This window comes from Lepisosteus platostomus, chromosome 7 (genome assembly GCF_059453375.1).
Source record: "Lepisosteus platostomus isolate fLepPlt1 chromosome 7, fLepPlt1.hap1, whole genome shotgun sequence".
In the NCBI taxonomy this organism is placed as follows: domain Eukaryota; kingdom Metazoa; phylum Chordata; class Actinopteri; order Semionotiformes; family Lepisosteidae; genus Lepisosteus; species Lepisosteus platostomus.
The window spans coordinates 43,645,855-43,657,394 of NC_142617.1; the positions used below are offsets into that span (position 1 = coordinate 43,645,855).

General features: G+C 52.3%; 1 protein-coding gene across 2 annotated transcripts; it reads left to right on the forward strand.

The window, feature by feature from the left end:
- Window positions 1–2,629: 2,629 nt before the first annotated feature.
- cdkn1a (cyclin dependent kinase inhibitor 1A) lies at window positions 2,630–10,703 on the forward strand. 2 transcript variants are annotated; one of them, XM_088640593.1, is made up of 3 exons: window positions 2,630–3,415; window positions 6,816–7,227; window positions 8,318–10,703. In XM_088640593.1, the coding sequence occupies exons 1-3, from the start codon at window positions 3,185–3,187 to the stop codon at window positions 8,371–8,373; spliced, it is 699 nt and encodes a 232-aa protein (XP_088496719.1). In that variant the 5' UTR covers window positions 2,630–3,184; the 3' UTR covers window positions 8,374–10,703. The 2 variants fall into 2 exon arrangements, with proteins under 2 accessions (XP_088496719.1, XP_088496720.1); XM_088640594.1 differs by lacking the exon at window positions 2,630–3,415 and adding an exon at window positions 5,587–6,042.
- Window positions 10,704–11,540: the final 837 nt, after the last annotated feature.

Below are 11,540 nucleotides of genomic sequence, written 5' to 3' on the forward strand. Positions count from 1 at the left end.
AAAAAAGCATGTCCATGTCATTCTGTCTGTGTGTGAACACAGACGTGGTACAGCACAGTATAACACTTCATAAACCACACAGTGCCTTTAGAGATCTGGTTTCGATGCGCCTTAGAAAGTCAACAAACAAATGCCTATTTGAAAGCAAAATTTGTTCAAGAAATTGATCAGGACTTTAGGAAATAACATCAGTGTGTGAGTGGGGGACTGGTACCTGAGAGAGCAATTTCAGTTCAGTCAGACTACTAGGGATTTTATTATTGATTATCTGAAATTGCTCATCGCCCGTCCAATGCTTTTCGACAGGGTGACAGGGGGCAGCAGGGGCCGTGGGAGTGATCTGAGTGAAGTAACAATGTCCCTGGTGGCAGTGAAGCTCGCCAGTACCTTCCCCAGGGTAGAGCACCTCTCCTGTCCACAGACTCCCCAGGGCCGAGCAGGGGAGGTGTTGGGCGAAGGGGATTTTTTCTGAGGGTCTGGACAACCCGGAGCCTGTCCTGACCTCTATCCCAAAGGACACAAGGTGAGAGAGCATCCCAGACAGAACTCTGGCACCTAGTGCTGTCAGGAAAAGGAATCTTAAAACGAACAATGAAAGGGACTGTTCTTTACTTTCTCAAAGGGAGTGTTTAGAAATTAAAACAAAATGCAGCACAAAATATTACCGAACTTTGCTTAGTTTTTAAAACTCTTGTTGGATGACAATAACCTTTTTTTAAAAAACAAAAAAAGAGAACAGGAAGGCCTTGTTCAGTGTGCTCAGAGTGTCTTTAATTTGCTCATGTGTTACTCACCCAGTTCAAGTCTGTGTGAGATGCTGACACGTCCTGCGCTGGGTTCACCCAGTATCCACATGCTGCTTGAACACTCACTGGGGTGGGGAGGGAGCGAGTCAAACCCGCACGCTCTTCAACAGTTACTTAAGGATTATAACATCACAGCTCCATGAGTCAGGTGTCTATGGCAACCAGACCTATAGCAGGGAACACAGAGTGCAGAGCTGGCCCTCGTTATGTAACCATGTTGTTCCTTCTCCGCTGTAGGCGCTTTCTGGCACCTGGACAAGACTGACTCTGGCCTTCTCTCCTCCTCCTATACACTGCTGCTGCACACATTTTTCACGAAGAGTAAATAAGATACACAAAGACGCAAAGACCCTCCTTCATGTGGTTGGAAGGGACTGTTCTTTCGTATAGCAATCAGTATTATTATTATTATTATTATTATTATTATTATTATTATTATTATTTTTGATTGTGTTAAAACACTCATTTCAGCAAGTTCTGAAAGGTTTTATCAAACACTGTTTCAGCTGCCCTCTTCAACTTAGTTGTAAAGTCTGGACTGTACTGAGCAGAACTGCTACTGGACTAGAGCACCGTAACGTTTCACCTGATCTGATGCAACACTTCGCCTTATCTGAACGTATAATGAAACACCTGTTACACAACCACAGCTGATAAGAAATAGTGTAGCAGCCGAGCTAGATTAAACTTTTGTCATATGTCGTTTTGAGAGTTGATTAACCTTTGATCGTTCATCTCTGAGCTGGCTTTCCATGGCGCAGGCAATATCAGTTCATGGGACAGGGGCTTAGAGTCAGGGGATCCAGTGGTGAAGGTACAGATAGGGTTACCAGAAGTTTCGCTCACTACGTGTCACCCTGAACATCACCACACCAGAAAGGTTACAAGAGGCGAGCAGTCCAATTAGCTTGTTTGGGTGCTTGGACCTTACCCATCCAAGGATCTCATCTGGTTGTTTCTCGAAAGAAGCCAGGGTATCGGCTTGGCCACCAAAACAGGCAGCTTGTTCCACACTCCCACAACCCTTTGTGTAAGATAGTGCCTTCTGTCCTGATTGGAGGATCTCCTGCAGCTGTTTCTCGAAAGAAGCCAGGATATCAGCTTGGCCACCAAGAACAGACAGCCTGTTTCGCACTCCCACACATCTTCCAGTCTCAGTCTCACAGCTAAAACTACCACCTTGGCGTGAAACAAAATCACTGGTCCTGGTGTCAGTGGTCAGTGCCTCAGTTCACGCCTTCTTGTTAAATCTTCAGCTTATTACTCACAACAACAGTCCCTATAACCTCCCCATCACACTACTGCTACAGGAGGCAAACAACAGCAGTACAGGCGTTGAACATTTTGTGCCCTGCGAGAGAGCAGAGCTACAGGATATACATTCAGAACTTTTAACTTTCCCAGCCATGTATGTCATTAAAGTCTGCCCCTCCAAGGGAAAACTGAAACAATCAGCTTTCATTGAGAACAAACTGTTCTCGTCATTCAGGGAGTCTCTGCTGATTTTCCTGAAGAACGAGTTGGGAGTGGGTGCTGGGAACGGAGCCAGGCTTGAGTCAGGAGGGGAGGGGGCGCTGGGACAGCCAGGCTGCCCGGTGCAGCTGACATAAACAAACTGCGCTCAGTCAGCACGTGGCCCGGGCGGAGCCTGATCAAATCTCCGCGCGTTTTTCGGTAGGGGGCGGGGCCGCGCCCCCTCCTGCCTGCAGACGGGGGTGCTCGATGTGACGGAGCTGCCTGCTGACCAATCAGAGCCCCGTCGGCGGAGAGGCGCCACTATTTCTTTCTCGGTCCTAGTAAGGCTGTTGCAATTGCTGTTCGAACAGTTAAGTAACAATGCTTAGCGCGCTGAAGCATTTAAGACGCCTTACTGTGACTATATACAGCCGATGAAATACAGTGTTTTCAAAGCAATAACAATAAAACTTTACAGATGATTACAATAAAAACATGACGATTTAAGAGGATCATTCTCTGTTCTGTTTATATATATATATCACTGGTGTGTGTATTCACCTAACAAGATATGCTGCAGAGCCCTACAAACGTGTTTACTGGAAGAGGATGACTAGGTAGCGTTGACCAGGGACAGTGTACCGGGACCGCTGGGAGAAGCGGCGGACCAGGCGGGTGTTCGGCGGATCGATCGAACGGTCGGTCGGGGAGGCAATAAGAAGAATCCCGGGGAAGAGGGTACGGATATTACGGATCGCATCTCCGGCTTGCCGCGCAACAAGATTGTTCCGCCTCCCCAGGAAGGAAAACGTGGGAGCGACTGCACGTGTCCGGTTTGTGTTTACTGGAGTAAAAAAAACGTGTTCGGCCGGCTCAGGCCCCGCCCTCCCCCACGCGCCGCGGCGGCGGCCCCGCCCACCGAGATGTTAATACAAGAGCGGGCGGGGGCGAGCGGGGGAGCCCAGAGCTTGAGCGATCACCCTGGGCTGCAGTCACGACTTGACTCTCCTCTGGGCGGACTACATTCGCACACGGCCAGTGCCTGCCAGCTGAGACTCTCTAGCTGTCGCTGTCTTTACAGAAGAAGAGGACCTGTCGCCCCTGGATATTGGATATCGCTCCTGCCTGATCGACCCTCCTCTGACATACGCAGTGTGAGTATGTGTTTGCTGTTCCTGCGTGCTTGCTTGCTGTGGTACCTGCTGTGCTTGCGGTCCGGGGCGCAGTGTGGTGCTGAAGGTGTCCGCAGCGCCTGCCCAGCGCGCTGCCGTGTTGGGGGGCTGTTGGAAGGGGCTTGGTCTGCTGTTACCCCGAGAGCTGAGTCGGGTCGGGACGGGTAGTGGGTTAGCAAACAGTTCGTCACGCAGAAGAAACACGAATTGACGATTGTCATTGTAAACCTGCACCGAGCCTTAAAAAAAGAAAGCACTCTTTCGCGTAAACGCGATTGATTTCTGGTCCGTAAAGACAGGAGGGAGATGATCAAACTCCGTTTTAATTTCAATTAAAGACATGAACGATGATGTATTTTTGGTGATCTGTAGCCCATGTACCGGTTAGCATTCAGACATTTTTTATTTATATTTGTTTAGTTCCTTCCTCTGATTCGGGTTTAACCTCGCTGCCGTGGAGGTTGTTTTGACAGTGTCCCCCTCCGTGCTCCTCTCACGATCGAGCTGTTTCCTTCTTTAGAGACTGGAACAGTCCACTCGGATCCTGGCAGGGCCGCGCACACGGGCGTGCTTCTCACGTGTGCCTTGCGGAATGAGGGGGGAGGGGCGAGCCCAGCCTGCGGTGTCGTCAGCGGCCGAAGCGCCAATCACGCTCCCGCTCGTTCTCGCGCCACACGGTTGAATTGTTGTGGACTCACACGGAGGTGGCCCCGCCTCTTTCGAGAAAGGGCTGTCCGTGACGTCAGTTTCTTCCGAATTCCTCCAGTTCCTCGCTCGCAGAGGGGGAAATCCATCGAGCTGCACAGCGGAGTTGTCGACTCATTCAGCTTGGTCGAGGAGCGCTGCAGTCTGGCTCCTCTTATCTCTGCGCGATCTAAGACTATTGTAAAGGTTTCTGTTCGTGTACAAGCTTCTGCTTGTTGGGGTAGTTGGCTGCAGTGCTATAGCAGGGAGACTCATCTTCGCACCTGTATCGTGCCGCAGCCCCAGAAAGGGTCATGGCCGGTTGGCCTGTCTGCGCGCAGTGGGGGTGGGAGTGGGGGATGACAGCACTGTGCCAGTTTCCTTATTGCTTCTTGGAATCATGGAGGCAGGAATCTGTCTGTCTGATGTCACCGCAGTGACTCACCAGCTCACCGGAGATAGTGTGGCCAGGATGTGCTCTGTGATAGATCCTCCTCTCTGGCTAGCGCGGGGCACGGTTACCCCCTCTTCCTCCTCCCCGGGCCAGCATGGGGCGCAGTTACCCCCCTCCTCCTCCTTGGCCAGTAGAGTTCCCAGCATGCAGCGTGAGGCCCGAGCCCGCACTGGTCCCGCTGTGCTGTTGCCGTGACGGTGGGCGGCGTGCCTCTGTGCCGAGCATTGCTGTTACTCGGTGTTCCCGCGCTCAGCCTGCCTCCCCTGCTCTGCCCCTCTCAACCCTGCCCACATCGGCAGGCCGTCTGTGTGATTAGCGCTGGGTCTCGACGTATTAGTCTGTGCGCGCGGGAGAACTGGAGCCCGTCAGGGTCCGCGTCTTCGCCCCCAAAGCTGCTCCCCCTGGGGTGGAGAACAGAAGGCCTGTTCGGTTCAGGGTGAGAGCCAGAGGGAGCAGCCATTGACTGCTGCCACTGCCGGAATCTCCCCCATCGGGAACAGTTGGTTTCAGGATGACATGTCCAGTCTGCCTTCACACTCGGTGTGTATCTGTGAGTAATACTGAGTAATACTCCTAAAGCCACAGACCAGCCTGGTGGTACCACATTTGTAAAGGGAAGCTCCTTGAGGGCAGTTGTTTTTGTCAGTGTTGTGAAATCCCCCTTGACATCTGCAGCTAAACAACATTTTGAATGAACAAGAATCCAAATGTTCCTTGTCCTTGTGTAGTGAGTAATTAGTTGAATTAATGTAAAAGTTGAGAATGAAGGAGAGAATCCTCAGACGATCAGGATGTGTGTGTGTATGGGGGGGTTATAGTGGGAAGGTTGTCTCCCTATTTCTCCCTTGTCTTCCCTGCGGTCTCCCGTGGGCAAGGCTGTGCTCCGAGAGTGCTCCCAGCCTCCTGTCCTCTCCTGTCTCCCCCAGCCTCCTGTCCTCTCCTGTCCCCCCCAGCCTCCTGTCCCCCTATCCCCCCAGCCTCCTGTCCCCCTGTTCCCCAGCCTCCTGTCCCCCCTGTCCCTCCCAGCTCCCCCTGTCTCTCAGCGGGGCTCCTGCTCTCAGAGCCCACCCCCAGGCGCAGGGCAGGGGTCCCAGCAGCGGACGTCTCAGACCTTAAAAATGGGCCTGAGGGGCCCCGGGACGAACAGGGGAAACCTCACCCCAAAATCTAGTCCAACCCAACGATGGAGCTCCTCCGGGAAGGAGCTCCTCCGGGAAGGAGCTGTTGACTTGCAGTCGTGCCGACGGTAGCCGTGTTGCCACCGCACTGTGTGCTGGGATCTGCCCTTACATGCCCTCTCTGAGAATGTGTCCAGGCATGTAGCTCGCACTGCTGGCGCTGCGCTGTTGTTGAGTCCCACCCAGCCTGGCTTCAAAACCCAGCAGGTTTAAAAGGCTTAGCAGGCAGAGTGCAGGCTCAGTGCTGAAGGGCTCCTGCGCGTTTCTGTGGTCCAGAAGGGACAGCTAGAATGGTAAGTGAGCAGCTGAGGCAGGGGGGAGAACTGATTGGCATGAGAGCTCTTCTGTGAGTGGAGAATTGCTCACAGAAACGGGAAGCAGCAGTCTGACTTTGAGGCAGCATTGTGCTTTTCCGAGAATCCCAGTGATGTGAATCGCTGTTTCTGTTCATTAAAGGGGGATTTCATTTCATTTTGTAGTTGATTTTCTAAAGAAAACTTACAGAGGTGAAAGTATTTGCTCACCAGCTTTTAGAATTAAAATGTCTGTGAATTGAAAAGACAGCTTGGAACTGATTTGAGAGGAATCTCTTAAGACATCAGATCACCCCCCAGATGAAACATCCAGTTTCCTTCTTTTGGATCCCGACAGGTGAAGGGGGTTGATCTGTATGCTGGGCTGGTTGACGATCTCGTCCTTCATGTTTACGAGACGACAGTCGAGTCCCCGGCTGGCGGTGGCTTGTGGTGTATCTTCGTCTTAATACTCGAGGGAGCAGCACAGCCTCCCATGGCATAGCAGCCTGATCCGCTCCAGGTCTTATGAGCCGCAGGCGCTTGCTTTTCTGCCAGGGACAGGCTGCCCAAGCTGTCGGGTCCGCTGCCCACCGCCGGGTGCCTCCGAGTGGTCGCTCCCGTGGCCGTGAGAGGAGGGCGGTCTGTCGCGGCTGCGCGGTGCGCGGATGTCGGCTGCCGGTGAAACGCGGGGTGGCTCGGGCCGCTGTGCAGCGGGAGTCTGACGGGCCATCCTCGCTGGTGACCCTCATTGTGCGCTTTGTCCCCGGCAGTGTGGCACCGTGGCCATGGAGAAGCGCGCCCTGAACCCGCTGGGGAACGCCGGCGCCGCCGTGTGCCGGAGCCTGTTCGGGCCGGTGGACCGCGAGGAGCTGCAGGCAGAGTACCGCGCCCTCCTGCGCCGGGACCTGGAGGCCTCGGCGCGCCGCTGGGGCTTCGACTTCCTGAACGAGCGGCCGCTGGCGGGCGGGGACTTCGAGTGGGAGGGCGTGCCCGGCGCCAAGGTGCCCGCGCTGTACCGCACCTGCATGGTGGGCCAGCACCGGGGGGAGCCGCGGGGCGAGCAGGGCGGCAAGGAGAACGAGCCCTGCACTCCGGAGCGGACGGCGAAGCCCCGGTGTCCGGAGAGCACGCCCGAGAAGAGCCCCGCCCAGACGCTGAAGAGGAAGCAGACCAACATCACAGGTGGGAGGACGGGGGGCACTGGCGCTCAGCGGGGGAGGAAGGTGGGGTCCAGGTTCAGGTCAAATGTGTGCCAGTTTTGGTTGTGTTGGGACCGATTAAATCTAACTTTAGGGATCGGCTACCCCCTTTCTGGGAGGAGATTGCTGGTCGCCATACAAGGAACTCAAATAAATTGGTTATTCCAAGATCTCAGAGAGAGAGATATAGGCCATCACCAATCCCTGATATGTGTAGATTATTAAATAGGAATGGACTGTAGACTTGGGTCATTATACATGAGGTTAAAGCAACTGGATTTTATGCATCTAGATATTTGTGTGTAGGTCTTTTATAATTATTGTAGTTAAAACTGTGTGCACGGATGGTTTTATTGTAACAGCATACATTGCATTCATTGCATACATTCAGTGTTATTAATGACTGGTGATTTTAAGAACCTGTAAAAGTGCAGAATAAACAACAATAACAATAAAAAAGGCAAACTGCTAGAAAGGGGTAGGAAGTCTGCCTTTGTTAGAAAAGGCAGTCTGGGTAGTGTTGAGCAGTAATGAGATGAGTGGAGTGAGTCTGCAAATTTCATCTGGTTTTATACCACATCTACCGTTACAAAGATATTCGTTTGATTGAGGAACCATTTGAGTGGGGAACCTGTGGGCCGTAAAAGAGCAGGTTTACCAGAATAATTGGCTCCATTGCTTTTCTCAGGCTGGTTTCCCCACAAGTTGAACTTGGAAAAAGCCAAGTTGTTGCCTTTCCTTGCATCAGATTGGAACATGTCCAGTCTTGCCCTTAATGCACATGCAGTCCTCGGAGTGTCCACTAGGTGGAGCTCAGGGACTCATGAAACCTTGTTTGCTTTGAGAAGTTTGTGAAATTACAGTTAAGTAAAACACACTGAGTCTCTAAATATCTTATTGATTGTCACCTCTTTGGGAGCATTGTAGTTCATCGGTCATGGTAATAAAGCTCTGTGAATGTGCAGTAGTGAGAAATGCAGTTCAATAGTGGTGCTGTGAGGCTGTTCTTGAAATGAGCTCCAGCTCTCTGGCACCCTGACCCTGACTCTCCTGCCCCTCTCTCCCCTCTGCAGATTTCTACCAGGCCAAGCGGCGGCTGGTGGCCACGCCGCGGAAGTCCGGGCAGTGAAGGGGCAGTCGGCACGCAGGGACTTCCGCACACATATGACAGAGGTGTGCGTATCTGACACTCAAAGCTGCTTGACCACCATTGTCTTCTCTTCCTCCTCCTCCTCCTCCTCCTCCTCCTCCTCGTTTGTGGCTTTGTTCCACCTGGGCCCCTGTCTCGCCCTCCTCTTTCTGAGGCGAGAGCTGGAAGCCTGGTGGCAGCAGATCTCTCCCGGATGGACAGTGTCGGGATTCCCTGGAAGTGCAGTGCTGACGGCAGGATCATCCAGAGTCTCTGAACCCTCTGCCCAGCACTGCCTTCCCCCTCGGGCTGGGAAGAAGGACATTGAAATGTTACTACTGAGCAATCTGCCTTGGTAACCGAGCCATTTTGTTTAGAGTAATGAATTAATCCGCGCAGATTCAGGTCCTGTTTAGAGTAAAGAGTTAATCTGCGCAGATGCAGGTCCCGTTTAGAGTAAGGAGTTAATCTGCGCAGATGCGGGTCCTGTTTAGAGTAAGGAGTTAATCTGCGCAGATGCGGGTCCTGTTTAGAGTAAGGAGTTAATCTGCGCAGATGCGGGTCCTGTTTAGAGTAAGGAGTTAATCTGCGCAGATGCGGGTCCCGTTTACAGTAAGGAGTTAATCTGCGCAGATGCGGGTCCCGTTTAGAGTCAGGAGTTAATCTGCGCAGATGCGGGTCCTGTTTAGAGTAAGGAGTTAATCTGCGCAGATGCGGGTCCTGTTTACAGTAAGGAGTTAATCTGCGCAGATGCGGGTCCTGTTTAGAGTAAGGAGTTAATCTGCGCAGATGCGGGTCCTGTTTAGAGTAAGGAGTTAATCTGCGCAGATGCGGGTCCTGTTTAGAGTAAGGAGCTAATCTGCGCAGATGCGGGTCCTGTTTAGAGTAAGGAGCTAATCTGCGCAGATGCAGGTCCCCTTTGATGTTTCTGCTGACGTCCACAGCAAACGTCTCTTCGGTCTGTGGGCTTCCTGTGATTCTCGTTGGCTCTGTGTGCGTGTTGGTACCAGGCACTGCAGCTACAGGTTCTGAAATTGCGTGGGTTTGAGAAACGCAAGGCAGTCTCCCGAGGGTCTGCGCTGCAGTTCGTCTCGTCCTGGAGCAGGAAGGGCAGCACACGTAAAACGCGTCGTCTCAGGCGCTCGGTCCCGGCCTTGATCAGCCGCCGACGCGGTGGGGAGCGGCTCTCAGGAAGCCAGATGTGCGTGAAAACTTTGATTGGAAGATGGGAGGAAGAGGAGGGATGGGCGAGCGCTGGAGATTCAATAAGCTCTTACTGGGGGGGGTGTTAGGATCCGTGTCTTCACTGTACCTGCACTGGAGCCGCGGTGTGAATAATTGAGCAGAATCGGAATATATTATAGCCTTGCCTGTATGCACAGCGGCTAAAGTAAAGGTTGTGCAAATAGTATTGTGGACTTTCTGTTGAGTATTTGCTTGTAATTGGTGTATGTTAGTGCTCTGTATGTCTGTAGCAGTACTGTAACTCTAAATCGGGGATTCCCAGCTCCAGATGAGAGGGAGCATGAATCCTGCAACTGTTTTAGTTCTTTAAATCGTCTTCCGCTGGTGAAGCATTGCAATTGCAGCAGAGGTGATGGACAAAGAGGTTATGTTTATATCCTCTTTAACTCCAGATGCTGTAGATTATGATACCATTAGAAAATGGTTTTCTGTTTTGGAGAGCTGGCATGTAATTAGACTGCTGGGTTCCCTGTTTCCTCGGTCTGCTGCAGTGCAGTGCCCCAGTCTTCCTGGAGGGGAGGGGTGTTTCACAGGGGTCCTTCACATGGTGAACCAGGAGGTCCATCGGGCCTTTCCTGTGATTCACTGGGCCTGTAGACCGTCTGCCCTCATGGTTACAGCAGGGGAGGGCTAGGATCGACATGCCAGCGCTGGTCTGGGACGGCTTCTGCTGCTCCAGAGCAGGCTCTCGGTTCACTCTGAGCTGAGGGCGTCTCGGTCGGGTGGGGTTCACAGGGAGCCCCGAATAATCGCACTGCTTAAGTAGCTAAACTGATCTCTGAATCCAGTCAGGGCTCACCCATAATGGAGATCAGTAGACCCCTACTGGAGCAGGGGTTCAGATCCCACCTCTCCTGGGACCTTGCATTCACAGACCTGGTACAGTGCTGCCCTCTACAGTCAGTATCCCCTAATTGCACTAGTAGCTATTTGTTCTGTAATATTGTTTTAAATTATGATGTACAAAATTCTTCAGAGGGCTTGAAGATTAACAAAAAAGAAATGTTAAGATATAAAATTTATTTATTGTAAAATGTGGTTATTTTATGTTATGTGAAATAAATATTTGTATCATTTTGTCTGTAGCGTGTTTTAATTTCAAAAGTCATTTCTCTCGTAAGTGAGCTGTTTACTTGCTTGTTTCAGAAACGTGTTCTGAGCCTGTTATCTGTTCAAACAGCAGTCTGAGGTAGATTTGAGGTAAATCAAACGGTGCAATAAAAGGAGAAGACCAAATTCCAACAGCTGAGGTTAAATTCAAATGTTACTGATTCTTTTAATAAATTGTAATTGGATTTGTCAAGAACAGCAGGGGAACATGTTAAGTGCTGGACTGTAACGGATTCGATCCCGTGCAGCTGGTGTGATCCGGTGCGCTGGGCTCATGCGTACGGGATCGGGAAGCGCCGGGCCTGGGCCCTGGGCTCGTGGTTCTGGCCGGCGCCCTTCACCCCCTGCGTCTCCCTCGCGCTTCGTGCCGACTGCGCGAAGGAGGAAGTGGCGATTGGGAAACCCCGGGTTTTGTAACCATCCTTGCAAAAGTGTCAAGGAAGAGGCCCTTGACTAAGGGAGGGGGGTTGCTGTTTGCGACAGCAGCTGAGAGCCCAGCTCGGGGGTCCGAGGCGCCGATGTGCGCACAGGGCTCTGGTGCAGAGTGGGCTCTCTATCCCAGTGTGGGGTCCTGGGGTGGCGGGACCTCCGGCTCCAGTGTGGGCTGTGGATCCTGCTGCCCCCTCTCACTCCTTTGGCCCGAGCCCCTGGGTCTTGGCAGCTCCCCGGGAGGGCGCCACCAACGGTCCAGAAGCTGGCGTTGCAATAAACTAGCACCTTCAGTGACGACACGCGACACCCTGCAACAGTTGCACTTCAGCCTCACCGAAAGCGGAAGCTGCGTTAGCACTTTTTTTTTGTGTGACTTCGCT

Coding starts and splice junctions, on each gene's coding strand:
- cdkn1a (XM_088640593.1), top strand. CDS start 3,185: ATGTTAATACAAGAGCGGGCGGGGGCGAGCGGGGGAGCCCAGAGCTTG. Junction 3,416..6,815: donor CCTCCTCTGACATACGCAGT/GTGAGTATGTGT, acceptor TGTCCCCGGCAG/TGTGGCACCGTGGCCATGGA. Junction 7,228..8,317: donor GAAGCAGACCAACATCACAG/GTGGGAGGACGG, acceptor TCCCCTCTGCAG/ATTTCTACCAGGCCAAGCGG.